A 24,377-nucleotide genomic window follows, 5' to 3' on the forward strand; every position below is an offset into this window, starting at 1 on the left:
TAAAAAAAAAAAAACCTAGCTATATGATAGCCCCCAGCCCTTGATGAACCCTACTGAATGCTTTCTCTAACTATAGAAAATCTGCATACTTATAAATGAGATTGCAGGTCCACTTTCCACAATGACTTTTTAAATTTTTTCCATTGCAACTCCAGCCCTCAACATATGAATTTGTCACAAAAATTGAAGTCACCTGGCTATAGTGTGCATGTTTCTCATTCAGTAGTTTTTCCCTTTTAAAACATTCTACCCTCATTGCTTTCCCCACTTTACTGGAAGCAACCCTCAATGTTACTAATGATGTCCATGTTGCTATGTCTTGTTTTAAGCTTTCATCTTGACCTCTTGCTAGCATTTGATCCTGTTGATCACTGTCCTTGAAGGATTTTCATTGTCAAAGCAATAAAATTTCTATGCTTTCCTCACTTTCCCCATATTTTTCATACATTTACACATAAACTTAAACCCTCCTGATTCCAAAATATACATTTCTGTTCAATAGATCTCCTATGCTATACTTGGTTACAATTTCTCAAGACTTGGTCCTCAGGCCACTCATCACTGTATTCTGTAGCATATCCTTCAACTCCTGTTCATTTATATTGTCACAAATTTGTTGCTAACCCATAACTTTCCCCTGAGCTCAAAACCCATATATAGCACTCATTTTAAAATTTGTGTATCCCCGGACTGGGGTTGTGGTAAAGCGATTGCCTAGCATGTGTGAGGCACTAGGTTTAATACCTGGCACCACGTAAAAATAAATAAAAATAAAATGCACGTATCCCAATTAAACTTGTCATCTTGTCTCTGCATCTGATACATTTTCAGTGTTCTTTATATTAATAAACAGTGTTATGTGTCATTCACACCACTTCTCTCCCTTATATCCATTCCAAAATTAACAAGACTTGGGGTTTTGTCCTCCTACAATATCTTTACAATTTGTTTACTATCCTCTGTTCTCTATCTTTTGCCCCCTCCATTGTCTTCACTGTGGAAGCAGAATGATTTTTCATAAATGCAAATCTGATTTAGCATGCTTTTAAAATTATTTTGTAGTACTGGGGATTTAACCTAGGGGTACTCTACCACTGGAACCCATTTTTATTTTGAGCCAGGGTCTCATTTGGAGGCTGGCCTTGAACTTGGAATTCTCCTGCATTAGTCTGCCAAATCACTGGGATTACAGGTTTACACCACTGAAACCAGCTAAAATTATTTGTGAGAGCAGGTATCAGGGATTGAACTTGGGGGCATTGGGCCACTGAGCCACATCCCCAGTTCTATTTGTGTTTTATTTAGAGACAGTGTCTCACTGAGTTGGTTAGCACCTCACTGTTGCTGAGGCTGACTTTGAACTCACCATCCTCCTGCCTCAGTTTCCCCAGTTGCTGGATTACAGGCATGTGCCATTGTACTCGGCCTTTTTGTCTTTTTAATTTTTTTTTGTAGTTGTAGATGGACAACAAACCTTTATTTATTTTTTATTATTTTTTTAACCTTCATTGTATTTATTTTTATGTGGTGCTGAGGACTGAAACCAGGGCCTCCTATGTGCTAGGCTCTACTACTGAGCCACAACCCCAGCCCCTTGTTTTTTATTTATTTTTTATTTTTTTAGTTGTAGTTGGACACAGTACCTTTATTTTTATTTGTTTTTATTTTTATATGTTGCTGAGGATCGAATACAGAGCCTTGCATATGCTAGGCGAGTGCTTTACCACTAAGCCACAACCTTAGTTCATTATTTGGTTATTTTTATGTGGTATTGAGGATTGAACCCAGGGCCTCACATGTGCTAGGCAAGCTCTCTGCCACTGAGCCCCAGCCCTAGTGGCCCACCACCCCTTTTTTACTTTTTGAGACAGAGTCTTGCTATATGCTTAGAGCCTACTAAATTGCTGAGGTTGACCTCAAACTTGGTGATCATCCTGCTTCAGGCTTGCTGGGATTACAGGCCAGTGCTACCACCCCTAACCTGACACTGCATTTGTAACCCCAGGGAAATGACATTTCCAACTTTTTCAGCCTTATTTGTGCAATTTCTCCTAGTCTATGAAAGTATGTCTTTTACCACACATTGTTCCTTCTGCCTGGGAATTGCTTTCTTTCCATCACTTGGTTAACAACCTACTCATCAGATATTAGTTTGGTTTCCTAGGAAAATTTGCCATTCTTTAATTACTCAACTAGCTGCTTATAAACACTCCTTTTTATGGTCCTCAATGAGGACAAATATCAGTTTTGCCTAAGTTTACTGATTCCTTGAGGCCTAACATAATGCAGGAGACACTCTCCAAGTTCTTCTATCATTTAATTAGATTTAGGTGGACTAATATTGTGAGCCAGGTGCTTGCAGCATATTTTGTCAATAGAGCAAATGTCCCTGATCCAACAGGTTAACCTCATTTTTATGGGTATACTATTTTAGCAAATGCCTGATTTAGTTTCCAGGAGTCTACTAGCTTTTTCACTGTTACTTAATTTATATATACTTGTTGTGTCTGTTTTCTCATCTATTAAATGGGATAACCCTAGCCACCTCTCAGGGTAATTATAAGGTTATTAATTACTTTTTTTTTTTTTTGAGGGGGGCAGGTGCCCAGGATTAAATTCAGGCACTTAACCACTAAGCCATATGCCCAACCCATTTTTTGTATTTTATTTAGAGACAGGGTCTCAGTTGCTTGGGGCTTCCTAAGTTGCTGAGGCTGCCTTTGAATTCACAATCCTCCTACCTCAGCGTCTCTGGGATTACAGGCATGAGCCACTGCGCCCAGCTATAAACTGGTTTTTAAAAGGTTTCTTAAGTGTTGTTGCCCACTCCATAGTAAGCATTCCATAATTATTATCAGTTGTGCTGGAAAATTCACTGCTGTGAGAGTTCTGTGAGGAGGGTTAGGGAGAAGGGCAACCAAATCAGGTATCCTTAGATTCTGAGAACCAGATCTCAAATCTTAAGCAGGGATTTGGAACCAGGATCTCAGCCCCAACGCTGTTTGGCATTCAATCAAGTTCCCCAAATGGCGATGGAGGTCTTTGGGAGAAAGGGCTTGTCTCCCACCCAGTGACCCTTTGGCGTGGTATTTGTTCAGGTTAAAAACCAATTTTCCGTGAGCGGGGGCGCACGTGTAATCCAAAGGCTTGGGAGGCTGAAACAGGAGGATCTCCGAGTTCAAAACTAGCATTTGTAAAGGCAAGGCGCTATAGGGCTGGGGATGTGACTCAGAGTTCGGTCCCCGGTATCCACCCCCTACCAAAAAAAAAAAAAAAGCAAATTGTAGGTATCGGTTCCTGTTCTCCTCTGTGGTGCCATTTTCTGGCGTTTCCCTCCATTCCTCGCCAGGTAATTCGAAGACCGAAGATAGGTTTAAGGTAGGGACTCCTGCGAATCGCTACTAACGGATACCCTACTTAAAAGTTTTTAATATTTTTTTAGTTGAAAGTAGACACAATACCTTTTTATGTGGTGTTGAGGATCTAACACATTGCCTCGCACGTGCTAACCAAGGTCTCTGCCACTGAAATACAAACCCAGCCCTCTACTTAAATTCTACACTGTGCTATTTATGGATTGGATTTTTAAAAGAATTTTTTTTTATAATGGGACTCGAACTCGTAAACCGTAGTTTTTCCTCCATTTTCCGCCTCAGCTGAACAGGGACAGTTGGACTCGGAGATTAAGAAACAACGACCGCAGCTGAAGACGGGAGCGGTACGCCCGCGCCGGAAAGGGGGAGGGGCTTAGCGCGCGCCGAATCCGGACCCGAGGCGGTGGGAACGAGCTCTCTCGCGAGAGTGGGTTAGTTCTTGGGCTGCTGCCGCTGCCGCCACCTCTTACCAGCGCCGTTGCTGCGGGGGATTGTGGGAGCCTCCGCGTCCCGCTCGCTGGGAGAGAGGTACCTCTCCTTTTCCCTCTCCCTTTCCCTAAGGTAGGCGTGAAGCGGGTAAGAGTCGGGGTGGGGTGGCCCGGGGCTCTTCGCGTCCGCCGGGAGGGGGCAGCGACGGCGACTAGGGCCTTGGGGAACCGGCGGCGCGCCTTTCTTGCTCGCTCCCGCTCGCCGGCTCTGCCTCCCTCCGCGCTGCGTATGTGAGCCGCCTGATCGGCGGCCGCCATGTTAGGAGCGCAGTGGCGGCGCAACCAGTCTCCTCGGGCGTCGGAGGTGAGCGGTCCCAGAGACAGACACGCGTTCAGCCAGGGTTTTGGGGTGCAGCGGGAGAGTCGGGGGTCCGGAGGTCTGCTGTTCGGCTGAGCTTTCCGCGTCCTCGTTTGTCTGTGGGCGGGGGCGGGACGACTAGCCCGTTACACGCGGGCCGCCGCGCTGATGATGAGGGAGGAGCGTTCAAGGCCTGAGGGACCGACTGTCCATTGGGGGCCTGCCGTTTGGGGAGTAGAGTTAAGATAGCAAAGTCCTTGGGTAGCGCCATCCCCAAATGATGTGTTTGCCTTTTTTTTCTCTGTAAATGTGTCCCAAAATGGAGGATTTCGTAGACTTTGAAAGGCTTAGCTGTTTTAAGCGTTTCTTAATTTTCCCGGTGTCGCGCCGTTCCTCGCGCATCGCTGCTTAGCGTCCCCTAAAACTCCCTTGTCCCCCGCCCACACACGCGCGCGATTTTAGCCAGACATCTAGAACAATTCCTCCCCACCCCCCACCCCATCGCGTAAAAATGGCCGAAAAATGAAACGTTAACGCTTGTTTTTCGTATTGCGTCGTGCATAAAGCCTTCTGCAGTACTCTGCGAGGCATCTGATTTGATCTTATTTAGTCAGTCACCTCACATCCCTTTTAATTAAAATACTGTTAGACCAGGTTCCTCTGGAGAGGATGGCGTGTTGTGGGACCTTCCGGTTTCCAGACAAAGGGTTTGGAGTACCGTGGTGTAGACGCCGCATTGTTGTTCTTTCCATTGCTAGCGCTGTGCCGTGTTCTGTGTTCTACATTTGTCGTAGATGAATATGCCTTAGGTGTTTACACGGCCCTGTGATTCTATCTTGTGGAACGGCCTCTTCTGTGGAATATTCCTATTGGATCAGTTACAGTTTTTCAGCCAGATATTTCCAGAACGGTTATGGAGATGGTTCTGAAATTTCTAGTCTTGTGTGCTGGAATAATGTGAGTCGTTGGTTTCGTAGGTAATATTCATGGAATTTTTGTTTTGTGTATTAAAGCTTTGGTAAAGGTTTTAAAGTAAGTAATTAAGCATATCTTATGAGGGCGAAGATACTTTAGGCTGTTTCCATATTTATACCAAAATAAAATTTCCCTTTAAAAGCTCATTATTTTACTAACGGCTCGTTAGTAGACTTATCTACGCAGTCTATCGACATAATTTTGGTATTTGGACATCAAGAAGAGTGGTGGAGGCATTTTTTGTTGTTGTTGTCGTTGTTCCAAAAAAAATCTGACGTTGATTTTTGCTCTTAAATGGAATGTTTTTGCATGCTCGAAATTAAAGGCCATCGAAATACTACATGAAAATTTCTTCTGTTTGGTTATATAAGATTTGAAAAAGGGCTGGGCGCGATGGCGCACGTCTATAATCTTGGCTACTCCGGAAGGCTGAGGCAGGAGGATCGCGAGTTCGAGGCAAGGCTGTGCAATTTAGGGAGACCCTGTATCAGAAGGAACATAAGAGACATAACCCAGTAGTGATAGAGCATTTGCCTAGCATGTGTTTCTTCCTGAGTTCAATTCCCAGTGTTGTATTTGGGGGGAGGAGAGTTGGAAAAGATTCACCAGAAAAGTATCATAGTTCAAATCCCTAATTTGGTAGAAGAGAAGATTGAATTCTAGAGGTTTTATAGTTTATCTGTGCAAGTGCTGTCAGTGTGGACTACAAGCCTTTGGCCCTTAATTCAGGGGATTTAATAAATAGGCTTAAAATAGAAAAGCTGTATACAGAAATTTATCCTAAGGAAACAGTGTGTCAAAGATTGGTGTTCATAAGTGTTAATGTAGTTATTAAACATGCTAAAAGTCTGCAAGATTTAGGCTGGAGATGTAGCTTAGCGATGAGTGCTTGCCTAGCAGAGGGGAGGCCCTGGCTTCCATCCCAAGGAAGGAAGGGAAAGTTAAAAATAAGTTGCTACTTAAAATCTAAAAGATTCAGCTTTGAGGGATCTGCTAATTTTTTTATGGAAATGGAATTCTATAGAGCCACTTAAAACAGTGTTTTAAGAGGAGAGAAATGAGAAAATGATGATGCTATATACAGTTTTAACTGGAAAGGAAATCATAAAACTGCTGGTTTCAAATTTGATTAGATATGTGTTTATATATTGTTTTGGTGGTACTGGGGATGTAAACCTGGGGCCTCATGCAGGCTAGGCAAGCCCTCTACTATTGGGCTATAATCTTATCCTTTTTAAAATTTTTATTTATTTTTTAGTTGCAGTTGGACACAATATCTTTATTTTAACTTATTTATATGTGGTGCTGAGGATTGAACCCAGGGCCTTGCATGTGCCAGGGGAGCACTCTACCTCTGAGCAACAACCCCAGCCTCTCCTTTTTATTTTAAGACAGGGTCTCCCTAAATTGAGCTCCAACTTGTGATCCTCTTGTTTTAGCCTCCCAAGTAGCTGGGATTACAGATTTGTGCCACTGTTCCTGTCTTATTTTGATTTTTAAGAATGTGTTTAAAAAAAAACAAAACATAAAAATTGATACACCCATAAATGTTACCCCTGTATGTTCATATTACAGGTGACTTGTATTTCCTTCCTGGTGTTTTTCTGAAATCTCCCAAGAAACTACATTTACTTTATAATGAGAAAAAATAGGGATTTTATTTTATTTTTTTATAAATGCTAGTAGAGCTTAACAGATCAAAATCTGTATTTTATTTAGCATTTTCTGAATTTTAATTTAAAAGTGAACTAGCAGGCCCTGGCTGTGCCTCAGTGGCAGAGCTCTTGCCTAGCACGTAGGAGGCACTGGGTTTGATTTCTGGCACCACATAAAAATAAAAACAATATAAAGGTATTATATCCATTAAAAAAAAAAGTGAACTACCTTGTTGAAGCCTAAAGATCAGAGCATAAAAACTAATACTTGTTGTGTTAAGATCAAAAATTGAATAATGGGGGCTGGGGTTGTGGCTCAGCTAAGAATATTTTTTTCTTTGTTCTTAATGCCATCTATAGTTAGAATTACGTAAAACTGTCTAGGTTCAAAAATGGGTGGCTGGCTTAACATCCGGGATGGACTGTACTAGGTTTGTTGGGTGGTGTGTATATATATATTTTTTAACATACATACTTTTTAATTACTCTAAGACTAACACGTGTAGGAAATAAAGTGCTGCAGTTGATTATTCTTAGGTATGTAGTAGGCCTTCCTCATTGGAACATTATGGTCAAGGGTTCTAAAATTCTTGGTGAAATAGTTTATATGTAGAAAATTTTAGTGACTAATTAAAAGTAATACAGAGAGAACAAGCCTGTGGATTGATAAAATTTTAGATATATTGCCTTTAAGGAGTTTTTAAACATGATTCTAAAAATAGAGTATAACCTTGGGTTTTAATTTATTCAGTTCATTTCTGTTGTAAACCTAGACTTTATATGATAAAGTGCTATATTGTCTTGGGCTGAGTGTAGTTTATTATTGTAGCAGGTCTATGACTGGAGTGCAGAGTGCCTGTGATGTAATGTAGCTTTGGTAGTTTTTATTTGCATGCCAAGCCCTAATGTCCTCAGTATAGATAAGGCTCAAGACTGTTTATAACTTAAACAAAACAACACCTTTAAGAGGAGTATCAAAAGTTTTTGAAGCCATTCCAAAATTAAAAGATGGTTATAAAATATATTTTTTTTCTTTTGACAAGCTTTTTTAAATGGCCTATTTGGTATTCTCTACAGTTCTACTAAACTGAGGCTATTGGTAGCATTTTCAAGCAGTAACAGGCTAACAGGAAAACAGTGTACTTATGGGGGGAGGTAGTTCTTTCTAGCTACTATTGTTGGATAAGAGCAGAGAGGGGGAAAAAAATACTTGTGCTAGGTGTCTTAGTGGGCTGCAGTAATAAGTAGCAGATATAGAAGAATGTAGTCATCTAGTTGATGCTAGGGTTTAAATAGGATCTTTGATTTGAAGTATCATTGTTGTTTTCATTACGTAGGGACTCGTAACTTTTCAAATTAATCTGTGTGTTTTTTTCCTACTTATGAGTACATTAGTCACCCCACCCCCTCTTTGGTACAGTAAGAAAGGAATCTATACCATATATGAAATTAAAAGTCAAGTGTTTGGACACCTAACTCAAGAAGTATCTTAGAGGGGCTGGGGTTGTGGTTCAGTGGTACAATGCTTGCCTATAATGAGTGAGGCACTGGGTTTGATCCCTGGCACTACATAAAAACAAATAAAATAAAGGTATTGTGTCATCTACAACTGAAATTTTTTTTTAAATTAAAAAAAAAAGAAGTATGGGGCTGGGATTGTGGCTCAGCAGTAGAGCCCTCCTTGCCTAGGGGTTCGATCCTCAGCACTATATAAAAATAAAGGTTTTGTGTTGTGTCCATCTACACCTAAAAAATAAATATTAAAAAAAAGTAGCTCAGAAAGAACATTATCAATCAAAGAAATTTTTTGAAAGGCTGTAAGTGTAGCTCATTTAAAAGAGCAGCTCCAATAGTATGCGTGATACCCTCTGTTTGATCCCCAGCTTCACAAAGGAAAGGGGGAAAAAACTCAACATATTCTGTGAAACAGTATAGAACAAGTTTTATTTTATTTAGTTTTTAAATTTTGGTGTGGTTGGGCATCAAACCCAGAGGCTCACACTTCTAGGCAAGCACTCTAACACTTTGCCATACCCCAGCCCTTGGTACCAGTTTTAGTACTTTACTGTGTCTGTATTTTGAAACAGCTTAGGGGGCTGGGTTTGTGGCTCCATGGAAGAGCACTTGCCTAGCATGCATGAGGCATTGGGTTCAATCATTAGCATCACATTAAAAAAAAAAATAAAGTAAAGGTATTGTGTCCATCTATAATTATCTTTTAAAAAGAAACACTTTAGGAATCCATCATCTGAAGAATTCATTATTATTTGTCCTTGTTATATGTGCTTACTTAATGATAACTCTTGCAGTGAAAGTGTAGGTTTAACGTGTGTGAAAAGCAAATGAGAGCCAGGTGCTGTAGCACCATTCCTGTAATCCCAGCAGCTCTGGAGGCTGAGAAAGGAGGATTGCAAGTTCAAAGCTAGCCTCAGCAATTTAGCGAAGCTCTAAGCAACTCAGTGAGACACTGAGTATCTCACTGTATTCTAAATAAGATACAGAATAGGGCTGGGGATGTGGCTCTGGTCCAGTGTCCCTGAGTTCAATCCCCGGGAAAAAAAGAGAAGAAACTGAGCATGGTGGAACGTTCCTGAAATCCCAGCGGTTTGGGACATTGAGGCAGGAGGATCTCAAATTCAAAGCTAGCCTCAGCAAGTTAGGGAGATCTTGTCTCAAAATAAAAATTAAAAGGGGCTGGGGATGGGGCTGGGATTGTGACTCAGCACCTAGCATGTGGGAGGCCCTGGGTTGGACCCTTAGCACCACATTAAAGAATAAATAAATAAATAAAGTTATTGTGTACAACCACATCTAAATAAAAAGATATACGTGTGTGTGTGTGTGTGTGTTTTAAAAGGGCTGGGGATGTAGCTCAATTGGTTCAGTGCTAATCTGCATGCCCAAGGTCCTGTAATCCTCACTGCTACCCACAACAAATTTAAAATGTTGATATGTGAAATAGAGAGTTTAGTAGAAGAGAAAAATTGTGACTATTCATACGTCTCTGGGTCTATCCTTTTACCTCTAAAGTTTCTCAACTAAAACTAAATAAATATAAATTTTGCCTTATGTCTCTTTGTAAAGGACCAAATTGCAAAAAAAAAAAAAAAAAAAAAAAAAAGATGGTCACCACAGTGCCAGACACATTCTGAGTGATAATTTATTGATACTGGGAATTGGACCCAAGGACACTTTGCCACTGGACTACATCCCCAGCCCTGTTTTTATTTTGGGACAGGGTTTCACTAAATTGCTGAAACTGGCCTCAAGTTTGTGATCTTCCTGCTTCAGTCTCCCAAGTGGTTGGAATTACAGATGTGTGTTCCCATGCCCATCAGAGGGTGTAAAATTTCAAAGTGGGGCTAGAAATTATAAAATGGCAAGTGCTCTACCACTGAACTGTAGTCCCAACTCCTAGTATTATATTTTCAATTAAAGACGAAAATAAATTCAATAAACAATATCAACTAATGGAATAGGAGTGGTAAAAATATTAACTGAAACATTTCCTTAGCATACATAGGAATGGTGTTTGTTCAGATTTGAATTTGTGAAGCTTAAATTTTTAGGATAGTGTTGAATTGTATCATGAAATAGACTAAAATTTCAGGTTAATTCTTTGGAGTTGTCCATAAGCCCATTTGCTGAGAATTTGAATACCTTGTAGTAGTAGACTGCTGTTTTTTTTTTTTTTTTTTTTTTTTTTTTGCCGTGCTGGAGATCAAATCGGGGCCTCATGTATACTGGGCAAGTATTTACTTCACCCCACAGCCAGCAAACTGCATTTACAAAATAAAGTTATATAAGTAATGTTGGTTGCTGTTTGGGGCTTCCCCACCCTGTTTTTTTTTTGGGGGGGGGGTAGGGTGCCCCCCCTCCTTTTTTTGGTACTGAGGATTTAACTAAGGGGCACTTCTCCACTGAGCCACATCCCCAGCCCAGCCTTGTTTTGTATTTTATTTAGAGATAGGGTCTCATAGAGTCAAGTACTTGGTGCCTCACTGTTGCTGAGGCTGGTGAACTTGTGATTCTCCTGTCTGAGCCTCCTGACCTGCTGGGATTATAGGTGGGCGCCACTACCTCGTGGTGCATTCCTTTTTTGAACGTGAAAGGTTCCACATTGGAGGGCATTTAGAACTTAGTGTAATTTATGAAAAGACAGTTCTGGTAATTACAGGGAAAAGGCAAGCACGGTAGCATACCTGTAATCCCAGTGACTAGAGAGGCTGAGGTAGGAAGATTGCAAGTTCAAGGCCACCCTCCATAACTTGGCAAGACCCTGTCTCTAAGTAAATAAATAGAATTGAAGATGTAGCTCATTGATAACACATCCCTGAACTCAATCCCTAGTTTTTCAGTAAATATCTTGAGGTTGTGCTGACTACCCATGGCCAGCAGGTTCCATGTAAAAATAGCTTGTACATCTTTATGTTCAACATTGATCAAAGACGCCATGCATGCCTGTGATCCCAGTGACTTGGGAGGCTGAGGCAGGAGGACTGGAAACTCAAAGCCAGCCCCCAGCAACTCAGCAAGACCCTGACTCAATTTTAAAAAAGAAAAAAGCTAGGATATAGCTCAGTGGTTAAGTGCTCCTGGGCTTAATTCCCAATCCCTCTCCCCACTTCCCCCAAAAAAGATACTAGAAAAACTGCTTTGATGAATGCTTTGTAAACAGTATGCTTTGTAAACAGTGCTACAATGTCTGGTTTATCTTGTTGGTTTTTCCCCCCCTAATAAAAACATTTTTAAAAAATATTTTTTAGTTGTAATTGGCCCCAGTTCCTTCATTTTATTTATTTGTATGTGGTGCTGAGGCTCGAACCCAGGGCCGCATATGTGCGTGGCAAGCGCTCTACCACTGAGCCACAACCCCTGCCCCCTAATGAAAACATTTTTTAAAATATCTTTTTGGTTGTCAGTGGACCTTTATTTATAATGTGGTGCTGAGAATCGAACCCAATGCCTCACACATGATAGGCAAAGTGCTCTACCACTGAGCTACAACCCCAGAACCCTAATAAAAACAGTTTTGAGAATTTGTTGGAATAAAAAGTTCAACTTAAATTCTCTTCATTAATATTACTCTATAATGTTCTTTATGGAGATGTATTTTAGATTGAAATTCAGTTTATCTTTAAAATATTAAGTTCTCATGGAATTATAGTGTCATGGGATTTACATTGTCTTGCTCCCTTTTTTCCTGACATCTGTTTTGTATTGTCATCTTTATCCATATGTAGATCCACTATTTTAGTATTAAGATGCTAAAAGTGTAATTGATATGTCTGTAATTTAACAACATATTTTTCATAAAATAATGTCATTAAATTTTTTTTACACAGTCAGGTGTGGTATACACCTGTGATCCCATTGACTTGGGAGGCTGAGGCAGGAGGATTGCAATTGCAAGTTTTGAGGCCAGTCTCAGCAAGTTAGTGGAACCCTGCCTCAAAAAATAAAAAGGGATGAGGATGTAGCTCAATTAAGGGAAGACTTGTTTTTTCAGTAGTTAATTTGTTTGTCTATAATATGAAAGAGCTGCATTAATACTTCTGATACTTACAAACATTGAAGATATCTCTAAGTGGTTTTTGATTTTTTTAATATTTTTATTTTCTTATTGTTTTGTACCTAGGATCAAACCCAGGGGTGTTTAACCACCAAGGAACATCCCCAGGCCTTTTATTTTTTGATTTGGTTAAGTTGGTCTTTGAGTTGGTTAAGGCCTCAGCCTTCTGAGTTTCTGGGCTTATAGCCATGGGCTACCACACCCAATTTGTTTGTTTTTGTTGGTTCAACTTGTTTTTGTTGAACCCAGGCTTCATACATGGTAGACAACTGCTCTACCAACTGAGCTACATCCCCAGCCCCCTAAAGGCATTAATTTTTTTAAAAAATAAAGTATACATGAAGACTTAGTTTTATCAATACCAATATACATAGAATTTAAGCTGCATTCTATGTCATTTTTAAGACATTAAACTTTCATCCAAAGTTTACTTACTCTTGTCTTTACTAATTTTGTCTTAAAACATCAAGGACTTTACATAGTGGATCTCATGTAGAACTAGTTTCTTTGGTGTCTTTTCTCAGATTCACCTTTCTTGCTTTGCAAAAACATCTGGAACTCCAGCCACCTTTGACAGCATTTCTATCATTTTAATTTATTACATCTACTTTTAAAAATCTAATCTAAATCTTTTTTTATACTAACTCTGCCACTGTATTTGTACAGTTTATCCTTGCTTCAATCTGTCTTTGAAATTGGTCCCATACTAGATATGTAACTGTTATTTGATATTGTTAGTTTTTTCTGTAGTAAAGTTTAGCATATTGAACTACAAGTGCTTAGGTGTGTGGGTGATCAGACATAAAATTTTAATAAGCAATGCCTTGAAATAAAATTCTGTAGTAAGTAGCATCAGATTTACCTATGTATGTGGTTGTGATTATAAAACTGTTTTCCCTTCAGACATTTATTATGTACATCTTTTTAACTAATATTTAATGAGAATCATGTAAATGCTTTGCATATTCTTATGTGACAATTTTTGAGACACATAATGATTTAAGAAAATGAAAACGGTTTCATCTAGAAATGCATCTTGGTGGACCATAATCACAATTAAAGTGTTTCAGGTGATTGGATTGTTCTTGTGAAAAGTTTGCAGAAATCTGTGTAACCAAGGTTTCAATTTCATTTTTATCTGTTTTGAGCTCTAGAGGTGCAGTATCCCTGAGCATTAAATTAGTACTGATGGATGCTAACTTGGGGTGTTTTCCTTCTTTAAATCGCCTGTTTCCTATACCTGGGTTTTTTCTTGGGAGGTCTCATATCTACATTGACCAGAGTTGGCTCTCCTTACCTTATAAGAGTAGATATGAAGTAAGCATTGCCTGATCTAGGATGGTCAGTGAGAAGGCAATTCGTTGTATGGCTCAAGTTTGTGCAGAAATCCTTAAAACTGTAGGAAATGACTTATTGTTCTTTTTCACATCTGTCTTCACCTCAAATTGATTTTGTTGCATGAAGGTCTCAACTATTGTTTGGTCTTAGATCTTATATTAGGTACTTGACCTTTAAGCTTCATTTACTTGTTATTTTACTTGTTTCTTTCTGATAGCGATAATAGATCTCGTTTTCCAAAGCAGAATACAACTGATTCATCTCTGACTTGCTGAACTTGATTTTTTTATTTTTATTTTTATTTTTAAAAGTCTTCTGAAACTTAAACATCATACTATAGGGTGTGTTTTTATTCTTCTAAAAGAAGAAACCCATCTATGTTTTGACTGAAATTTTGATGTGTTCAGACATCTAGCCCTTCAGTTTAAATGTTTTTAAACTCAGTATGAAATTCCCTTTTAATAGTTAAATTTTAGCATGAAAAACTACTTTTTAAGTATCTATATGCAGGCTCTGCATACATCTGGAATCTGTTTAAGATATGTAATAAATTCTTTGTAAGTTTGAGATCTTAAATGTTTTTTTTAATCAACATGATGCGTAAGTTTTTTTTTTCTTAAAAAAAACGGCATCTACTTAAAGGGATTTATGACTAAAATTGCTTATTTTTCTACAGAGTTGTCTGCTGGTTCTCAGCTTGAAGAAGATTCTACAGTCCTTATTGATCCTTTTTCTTGGCGTTACCATTTTTTGAAGCAAAGTTAACCTAGCTTTCTAGTTTGAGCTTTCTTTTTGGCCATCTTTAAAAAATTTTTTTTTCGATCTATAAAATAGACAAGAGATAGTTCTACAATGTCCAAGTCATTCCAGCAGTCATCTCTCGGTAGGGACTCACAGGGTCATGGGCGTGACCTGTCTGCAGCAGGAATAGGCCTTCTTGCTGCTGCTACCCAGTCTTTAAGTATGCCAGCATCTCTTGGAAGGATGAACCAGGGTACTGCACGCCTTGCTAGTTTAATGAATCTTGGAATGAGTTCTTCATTGAATCAACAAGGAGCTCATAGTGCACTGTCTTCTGCTAGTACTTCTTCCCATAATTTGCAGTCTATATTTAACATTGGAAGTAGAGGTCCACTCCCTTTGTCTTCTCAACACCGTGGAGATGCAGACCAGGCCAGTAACATTTTGGCCAGCTTTGGTCTGTCTGCTAGAGACTTAGATGAACTGAGTCGTTATCCAGAGGACAAGATTACTCCTGAGAATTTGCCCCAAATCCTTCTGCAGCTTAAAAGGAGGAGAACTGAAGAAGGCCCTACATTGAGTTATGGTAGAGATGGCAGATCTGCTACACGGGAGCCACCATACAGAGTACCTAGGGATGATTGGGAAGAAAAAAGGCACTTTAGAAGAGATAGTTTTGATGATCGTGGTCCTAGTCTCAACCCAGTGCTTGATTATGACCATGGAAGTCGTTCTCAAGAATCTGGTTATTATGACAGAATGGATTATGAAGATGACAGATTAAGAGATGGAGAAAGGTGTAGGGATGATTCCTTTTTTGGTGAGACCTCGCATAACTATCATAAATTTGACAGTGAGTATGAGAGAATGGGACGTGGTCCTGGCCCCTTACAAGAGAGATCTCTCTTTGAGAAAAAGAGGGGCGCTCCTCCAAGTAGCAATATTGAAGACTTCCATGGACTCTTACCGAAGGGTTATCCCCATCTGTGCTCTATATGTGATTTGCCAGTTCATTCTAATAAGGTGAGTTAATGCAACAGATGCTTCTAATTTCTTTTACATTGTAGTGCCTATTCTGTATTTATATCTTTTACTCTAATTCTATAGTCTGATGACCCCGAGTTGATCAAGAATTTTTATACTTTTGAGAACACTTACTTTATTTGAAAGGTAATTGTTTTTGAGCATTTTAAACCAGGGCTTTACATTAATAAAATCTGCCTAGATTACTTCTGGCCACAAAGCTGTCATCCACTGGAATTATCTTGTTGGTTTTTGGCATCAATATGTTCTTCTTAATCATATATTTAAGCAGGTTTTTTGTCTGCTTTGTTGAATTGTTGAATTAAGAATTTTTTTCACAGTCAATGAGCTCTGCCATTTAGGATGCTAGATTTCAGCTCTCCATCTGTCTTGATTGCTGATTTGTATGTAGTAAAGATGTATTCTTGAACAATTCTCTTTTTTTCCTTATCTGTGGCTACAGGGAAAGAGTTAATGTAGAGCCCTGGTGTTTGTTTCCGTATGTTTCATATTTTAGATTAGTTCATTCTTCTTTTTTAATTTCCCTTTAACACAAACTCTCATACTATGACTGAAATTTTTCATCATTTTTTTTCTCCTTTTCCACAACTTTCTTAAACATACTTCAAAACTCACTTTTTATTATCCCATATTGCATCTGTCCCTTTAGAGACTTGAATAAATCAACTACTACAGTATCCTGCTCTGTGTTCCTCATAAGCAAATTCTTTTTCTGACTTAGGCTTATTAGACTTCTGGTATAGTCATTTGAAAAAAAAAATCTAATTCTCCTTTACTTTAATTATCACATCTGGCAAAATGGGGACTTTTTCAAAAATGCCCTTTTAAATACGTTGTCCTTTCTCTTTGAACTTTTTCAGTGTTGTGCATTCTCACTGGGTTTTTTTCCCCCCAATGTATATTGCAGTTGACTTAAAGTCAACATTATATAGTACCCCACTAGCTTGATCTATAATCTGTGACCATCCATTTTTCCTGATGTGCTGTATAGTTTTCTGCTTAACTGGATTATTCAAGTTGCTGCCATGAAACTGATTTGATGGTTACTGTTACAGGGTTTTTCTTTACAGTAACATCTGGAAGGCTCATTTTCTTTTCATATCTATTCCTTTGAAGTGCATTTTTTAGTGAGTATGGATTTTTTAGTAGACTTAAACTATATGGATAGAGAATTTGTTTTTAATATGCTGTTAAAAGAGTATTATCAATCGCTCCCTTTCTGTTTGGATCTTAGCATTTTTGTCTTTGTTAGTCCATACCAAAACAAGTTAATGTAAAGGCAAAATTTAGGTTCATAGATTTATTTTTGTTTAAGAAATAGAACCCCAAACTCAGCAAATTTTATTTGATATGTGTTTTTAGTGATATCTTTTTCCAGTTTTGTTGGATGTACTAAATATATCATGGAATTTTAGTTTTCTGTACTAAACTTCAAGGTTTAGGTCCGATATGAATTAATATAATGAAAAGCTACATTAACTTTGTTGACTCCAATTTTTTTTCTACATTACTTCTTGCTTTGTTTACAAAGATATAATAGTGGACATGGTCTTGGGACCAGTGTTCTAAAAAAGATCTCTGTATTTCAAGGAATGTAGTTATAGTGTCTTAAATGAAAGTGATCTGAAGGGACTTAAAAATTGTTGCCACTGGAGTCATAAAGTTGTTGGGATATCAAAAAAAGGAAACATAAAAGGGAACTATAAGAGGACTTACAAGATAAAAGTTTGCTTTTGTATATGATTATTATTTTTCTCCGAATTTTGCTACTTTCTAGTTCCTGAAGAGGGCTAATAATTTAAATGGATCTAAATTAACAAAAGAACAGTTTTTAAATATTTGATGAAACTTTGGATTCAAGAGTAAGATACCCTACTCTAGTGCAAGAGGTACTTTTTAGCCTATAAAAAATGCTTAGGTCCTATCTAGTTTTGATATTCTGTCAAAGTACTGAATATATTTAAGAACTATCTTAAAGGCCTTTAATTGTTTTAATTGTTAATATTTTAACCAATTTTATGAAGTTTAAATATGGATTTTCTCAATGTTTTCTACTTGCCTAAACAAACATATCTGATATTTTCTGTGCATCACTAAAAAAAATTAAATACTCACTTTAGCGGTGGATCCTTGATTTTATAACTGACATGGAATGATGGTAGAGAAAATTCCTATGGTGGAAGTAGATTTTGAAAAATTTTTAAGCATTTAATCCTGCTCTCTGGTATTGCTGCATAACTTGGAAAATCTGTTATTTCCACTTAATAGTAATGTTAACTAGCTTACATGCTCACAAGTTCTTCTTGCTATGAAATAAGAAACTTAAGTAAAAAACAGACTCTTAATTTGTCATCATGGCGTGTCTTTGTTTTTTTGTGTTTTGGTGTTACTTTAAGTGATGGTCTTACTTTTATTTCTTTCTAGGTCATTTTAGAACATCAAGTTGCTTTTCTACACAATCTCAAACTTCCTTCAAGTTCCTTTCACTTAAGGAAAATTGCCCACTAAAGCCCTTTTGCTCTCTTGTCATTTGAGTTCATATTTTTCCTTTGTATTACTTTAGAAGCCCTTAAATTGTTCTATATTCTACCATTCTGGAAGTGCTTCCCAAATTATTCTTCATGTAACTTAAGATATCTCAAGGATATCAAGGTGAATGTAGTTTTCCTACAGAAATTTCTGAATTCTAAAAGTTATTCTTTATTCATCTCAGATGTCTTAAGATTGCCTTAGTATAGAATCTAAGGATACAGATTCAAAACAAAACAAAAAACCCTTTGACTCTTAGTTTGCACCTTAAACCGCACAGGAAGAGATCAGGTAACAAATGCAGATTTAGAAATGGGTGAGTTTTGGCAATACTTGACTAATTTTCTGATTTTGACCTTTCCAGCATTTTGAAAGACCAACCACATTTTTAAAAAAATACTTTTTTAGTTATATTTTATTTTATTTATATGTGGTGCTGAGAATTGAACCCAGTGCCTCACAAGTGCAAGGCAAGTGCATTGCCACTCAGCCCTAGCCCCAAGACCAACTACATTTTTATGATGAAGTTTGAACCTTTAAGGAACCTAGGGGATTGGATAGAATTCTGTTCAGCTATGTACCTTTTCCATTTCCTGTGAACTAGAAACTTACCTAATAGGGTACCATTTATTTTTCTATTTTTTAAAATAAAATATAAATACTTTTCAGTTTAGAAAAATGTATTTAATCCCTCTTCTGAATTTTGTGAACTTCACCTATAACACCTCTTCCTTACAGCCATTTTTAAAGTGGCCTCCAGCAAATCAATGGTCTGTTGCTTTGCTGTGAGACATCTTACATATCCCAAATATCTGATTGTAGAGCTAGAGAAATCTTAAGTTCCTATTTATTAGCCATTATTTTTTAAAAGACAATGTAAGTTTTTATAGTCGTGGGAATAGTAATTAGCAGCTCCCCACATTTTGTTTGGATACCATCTTAGTTCTTTCACAGGGTTTAAGTTAATTCCCTTGGGGCATAGGAATGTACATAAACTGTGGTAATTAATGTAAATTACTCTTTAAAAGTTAAAGTTCCATCTATAAAATATTATGAAGTTTTTCATAATCCGTATCTTAAAAATCTGGTACCATGTTTTTGTTTAGCTGAGACCTCCTATCCTTCCTCGATTTAGGTATAAAAACACATTGCCTGACTACATTTATATTCCCCTTATAACTGTGTAGGTATAAAAGGTGTTACAGAAATTGCCTCATTGTGGGAATTTGGGAATAGTCAGTAAGTTGTAAAATGAGATGGATTTATGAGCAGTACAATGATAATTCACCCTGTTTTCCTGGAGAGCACTTGCCATGTGCTTCCCAGTGTTCTGAAGCAGTTTGCCTTTTATTAACTCATTTGTTTTTCACAACATCCCTATGAGAATATTGTCACAATGAATTTAAATAGCTTTGGACTAAGAAATAACATCTAGTCACATGCAATTTAGGAGTGGAACCTAGGCAATTTGGCAGCAGACATCAGTTTTTTGCCTCTCATAATGGCTAAAAAGGTAACTGAATTTTCCCCCCCCTAAGGACAGGAACATTTATTAAATACAAATTTAGAGCTGAGCGCAGTGGCGCATGCCTGTAATCCCAGCAGTTTGGGAGGCTGATTTAAGAGGATTGCGAGTTCAAAGCCAGCTTCAGCAACTTGGCTAGACTATGTCTCCAAAAAAAAAAAAAAAAAAATTAGTAAACGGGCTAGGAATGTGGTTAAATGCACCACTGGCTTCAATCTCTGGTACCAAAAATAAAAATGAATTTAGTTCTTCTAATTTTAAAAAAGCCTCAGTGGAGCAAATATTAATAAAAACACAATGTTTCCCTGTTTAAAATTTGGACCCAGACTTTACTTAAAATTGCTATTCTATTTTTGGGAAATATGGTTAGTTGATTTTGGGGTAAATGGGGAGCATTTTCTAGAGAATACATTTCTGTTAAATAATGTTACCTTTTTAAGGCAATGTAAATTATTGTGCATTTTTCACTACATGCATGCCTCAAAACGGGTGGAACTAAAGATTTTATATTTAATTATTCACATTTATACATTTTCTAAAAAGTGTTTACAAACATGGATATTTTATCATTTAGAATGTTGTAAAGTAGCAGTTATAATAGCGAATATTTCTGTTTGGTCTACAACAGAAGTTAATATGTTTAACTGATCTCAAGGTCAGTGTTCTTGATCTTTTTAAATTCTATATCTTTTCTGTGTCAGTATTCTTAAGTACGTTGACCAAGTTAATATTAATCCAGTTTTTCCAAGAATGTGCATAGCGTATTTGAGGGCAGGATCAAGTTTTAAGGACTGAATAATGGCTTTAAATTAAATCAGTGTAATTTAATGAATCGAGTGTTTGTATAGCCTATGAAACTGCATAGGCATTAACATCCTAGAGTTTGAATGGTTCAGATGAAAATATTTTAAGCTTTATTTTTGTTAATTCTACTAATTTACTTTGCTGCAGGAGTGGAGTCAACATATCAATGGAGCAAGTCACAGTCGCCGATGCCAGCTTCTTCTTGAAATGTAGGAGTTTGAAATACCTTTAAAGCATCCTATCCTGAATCAGAAACAACCTTTATTGGTTTTGGGTAGTTTACCATATTACTTGTAATAGCGACATAATTGTTACTGTGTGGGCAATACTAATTACAGATAGCATATCTAAGTCTGTAATCTTACATTGATTATTAGATGCATAATGGTGACACTTCATGGTTTGATTTTATTTCTAAGGTAAATACATATTGGGCATTTTTATACAAGTGGATTTTTTGTGGGGGTGGTACTGGGTATTAAATATGGGGATCCTCAACCAATGAGCCACATTCTCAGCTATTTTTTGTATTTTGAGACAGGGTCTCATTACGTTGCCTCGATTTTGCTGAGGCTGGCTTTGAAATCTCCATCCTCCTGTCTCAGCCTCCTGAGCTGCTGGGATTACAGGCCTGTGCCACCATGCCCAGCAACAGGTGGAATTTTTAATGAACTAAATGAAAGCCTTTGAAACTTAGAAGATTCATGATAGCATTTTAAAATAATAGTGAATATGTGCTCTAAAAATATAGATGATATGACTAATTAAAAGTTACTAGTTTATCATGCAAAATCCCTCATGTTTTTTTTTTTTATTTTCCTTTCCTTTTCTTTTGAAACACCTAAGTTTCTAAGTTTAGGCTGCTATAACAATGTGGAATTCATAAAACAGCATCATGCTCATTGTTCACTGAAGTTGAAATTTTTATATATGCCTCACTCACTTGTGGCTGTTCTTTCTATTGTCACAACTCATATATGTTCTTGAGACTCAGTATTAGGGAAGCAAAACCTGGCAGTCTATTCTTGTTTTTCTAATTCTTTGTTCAACATTTTTCTTCCTCTTAATTTAACAAATACAGGGATCATTTAGTTTCAATATACATTGCCTACATTTGCAAGCAATACCAGACAAGTTGATTCACATTGATTTGGACTGTTTTGAAGTTCTTTTGAAATATATTACATACTTTAAAACTGTAATGTTTCTAACATTTAGACTCTCAGATAACTTTACTAATAAATTATCTCTATTTTAGAGGCCAAACAAGGTTACTTTGTGAAAAGGACAGTTTTATTTTAAAGTTAATTTTCTGGTCTTTTTAAAGCTACCCAGAATGGAATCCTGACAATGATACAGGACACACAATGTAAGTTAAAAAATTTTAAGCTATTGTTTGTACAGGAGATCAATGTAAGGAATCCAGGTTTAACTTTCAATATTCATAAATATTTTAGAATTTCATTGCTGAATTTGAGAGATTAAAAATCACTGTCTTAAGTAATTTTTATAAAATTGTGTAGTAACTTTTACTCTTTTATTGTTATGGATTTTCCCCTAGTTATGTCATATATAAAGCCCTCAAATAAAGTTGTCATAGTTGTATAAAGGATGCTTGTAAATCTTACTTCTGATGCACCTCTTTATTGTTTTTCATATTTTCTTCACATTACTAGGGGTGATCCATTCATGTTGCAGCAGTCTACAAACCCGGCACCAGGAATTTTGGGACCTCCACCCCCCTCCTTTCATCTTGGGGGACCAGCAGTTGGGCCAAGAGGAAATCTGGGTAATTATATGAAATGAAATTCATATTAACTTTTTTCATATTACTTTTTGGTCATAAAATTTAAGTTCGAATATTGTTAAAAAAAAATAACGGCATGAAAAAACAGCCAGGTATTTGTAATATTGGGGGGGGGGGTTGTTTGTTTTTAAATAGTACTGGGAATCAAACCCAGGGCCTTCTGCATGTGAGGCAAACATTCTGCTAGTGAACTTTATTCATGTCTCCAATGTTTTTTAATTTCTGATTGAAAATTATGTATACTTTTTCATTAAAATGGCTTGTTATAGAAAGTGTACTTACTATAAACTTTCTTCCCACCTCCCCCAAAGGTGCTGGAAACGGAAATCTGCAAGGACCTAGACACATGCAAAAAGGCAGAGTGGTCAGTAATGTAGCCATTGCTTTTTATTTTATTTTCTGTTTGGGGGTGGGTGTGTAGTTTAACGTAAATACTTACTAATTTAATTTTCATTGTGGTTCTTACTATAGGAAGAGTGTCAAAATAGTTTGAAAATCATTAGATTTTTAAATGACTGGTATACCACACAGTCTTAAAAAAAATCTCACCTTGAATTAGCATCTAAGGAACTTGCTACCCAGTTATGTATACAACATTCTATTTAAAAGACAATAGAGACTGAAAACCTTGGTGATCATTATAACCACTTGAATTTAAGCAGAAAGAATTTATTACAGTGACAAATTTAATTGCTATGAAGTTTTAAAATTCTGGAACGTTAAATACTTTTGTGGTTAATTAGACTATAAAATTCAAATGGATGATGTGTTTCATGTTACTTTTACTTCTTCAGTCTCCAGAACCTTGAGCTTGCTAAGTCTGCTCTATACCATTGTGCTACAACTCCAGTCCCCTCTTATCTTTTTTTGTTTGTCGGTACTGGGGATTTTTTTCAACTTGGGGACACTCAACCACTGAACCACATCCCCAGCCCTGTTTTTTGTTTTATTTAGAGACGGGGTCTCACTGAGTTGCTTAGCACCTCCTTTTTGCTTTGAACTCATGATCCTCCTGCTTCAGCCTTGCAAGCTGCTGGGATTATAAGCATGCACCACCACACCTGGCTGCTTGTTTTTTTTTTTAATTGTCACTCATGCAAGGTGAGCATGCTACCACTGAGCTCCAGCCCCTGGCTGCTTGTTTTTTGCTTGGGTTTTTTGTTTCTGTTTTTTATATGTACTGGAGATTAAACCCAAGAGTTCTTTTTGGCGGACACAACATCTTTGTATGTGGTGCTGAGGATCGAACCCGGGCCGCACGCATGCCAGGCGAGCGCGCTACCTCTTGAGCCACATCCCCAGCCCGAACCCAAGAGTTCTTAACCACTGGGTCACTTCCAGATTTTTATTCTGAGACAAGAGTCTTGCTAACTTGCTGGGGCTGGTTTTGAATTTATAATCCTCTTGCCTCTGCCTCTACTTAAACTTCCCAAGTCTCTGGGATTACAGCAGTCTACCACTGCACCTGGTTCTTGTTGGCTTTTTAAAATCTTATAGCTGGGCACACCTGTAATCCCAGCAGCTCAGGAAGCTGAGGCAAGAGGATCACAAGTTCAAGCAACTTGATGTCTTGAGTGGTTAACCAGCCTTATAGCAAGTTACCAAGGCCCTGAGCAACTCATTGAGACCTTGTCTCTAAATAAAATATGTAAAAAGGGCTGAGGATGTGGCTCTGTGCCTGGATTCAGTCCCCAGTACCATATATAAAATATACACACACACACACACACACACACACACACACACACACACACACACTGACTTGAGTTTTCTCCCCAATGAATAGGAAACTAGCCGAGTTGTTCACATCATGGATTTTCAGCGAGGGAAAAACTTGAGGTACCAACTGTTGCAGCTGGTGGAACCTTTTGGAGTCATTTCAAATCATCTGATTCTAAATAAAATTAATGAGGTATGAATTGAAATAAGCATTGTTTACTAATACCATTAAGGTATTTTCTGAATTGATATTGAATCAGAAAAGGAATGAAATCCATGTATATAAATCATGGACTGGGAATGTAATAAAGGAAAAGCCAATAGTTGAATATCTCAAATAATATTCTAGTAGTAATTGATTATTAGAAACTTTGTATATAGTGATCTGTAAGTAGTAGTGTTGTTATTATACTACTATAAAGGCAGTAAAAGTAAAATTCTTTGGAAAACTTTTTTAGACCTATGTCAAATGATGCTAAATCATTTTTCAGCAACTAGCATAGTAAAT

At 37.5% G+C, this 24,377-nt stretch overlaps 1 protein-coding gene across 6 annotated transcripts in view; it reads left to right on the top strand.

Moving 5' to 3' along the window:
• Positions 1–3,826: 3,826 nt before the first annotated feature.
• The window catches only part of Matr3 (matrin 3), a 31,878-nt gene continuing 11,327 nt past the window's right edge, over positions 3,827–24,377 (top strand). For 2 of the 6 annotated variants that reach the window (XM_077800767.1, XM_077800776.1), the window contains exons 1-7: positions 3,827–3,935; positions 14,377–15,464; positions 20,491–20,552; positions 21,671–21,712; positions 22,020–22,132; positions 22,462–22,514; positions 23,937–24,062. In XM_077800767.1, the coding sequence (XP_077656893.1) occupies positions 14,553–15,464; positions 20,491–20,552; positions 21,671–21,712; positions 22,020–22,132; positions 22,462–22,514; positions 23,937–24,062 (1,308 nt within the window). In that variant the 5' untranslated portion in view covers positions 3,827–3,935; positions 14,377–14,552. Of the gene's footprint in view, positions 3,936–3,993; positions 4,167–14,376; positions 15,465–20,490; positions 20,553–21,670; positions 21,713–22,019; positions 22,133–22,461; positions 22,515–23,936; positions 24,063–24,377 lie in introns of those variants that run through there. The other 4 variants (XM_077800775.1, XM_077800772.1, XM_077800779.1 and 1 more) reach the window with 4 other exon arrangements.

Source organism: Urocitellus parryii, chromosome 1, assembly GCF_045843805.1.
Source record: "Urocitellus parryii isolate mUroPar1 chromosome 1, mUroPar1.hap1, whole genome shotgun sequence".
NCBI lineage: Eukaryota > Metazoa > Chordata > Mammalia > Rodentia > Sciuridae > Urocitellus > Urocitellus parryii.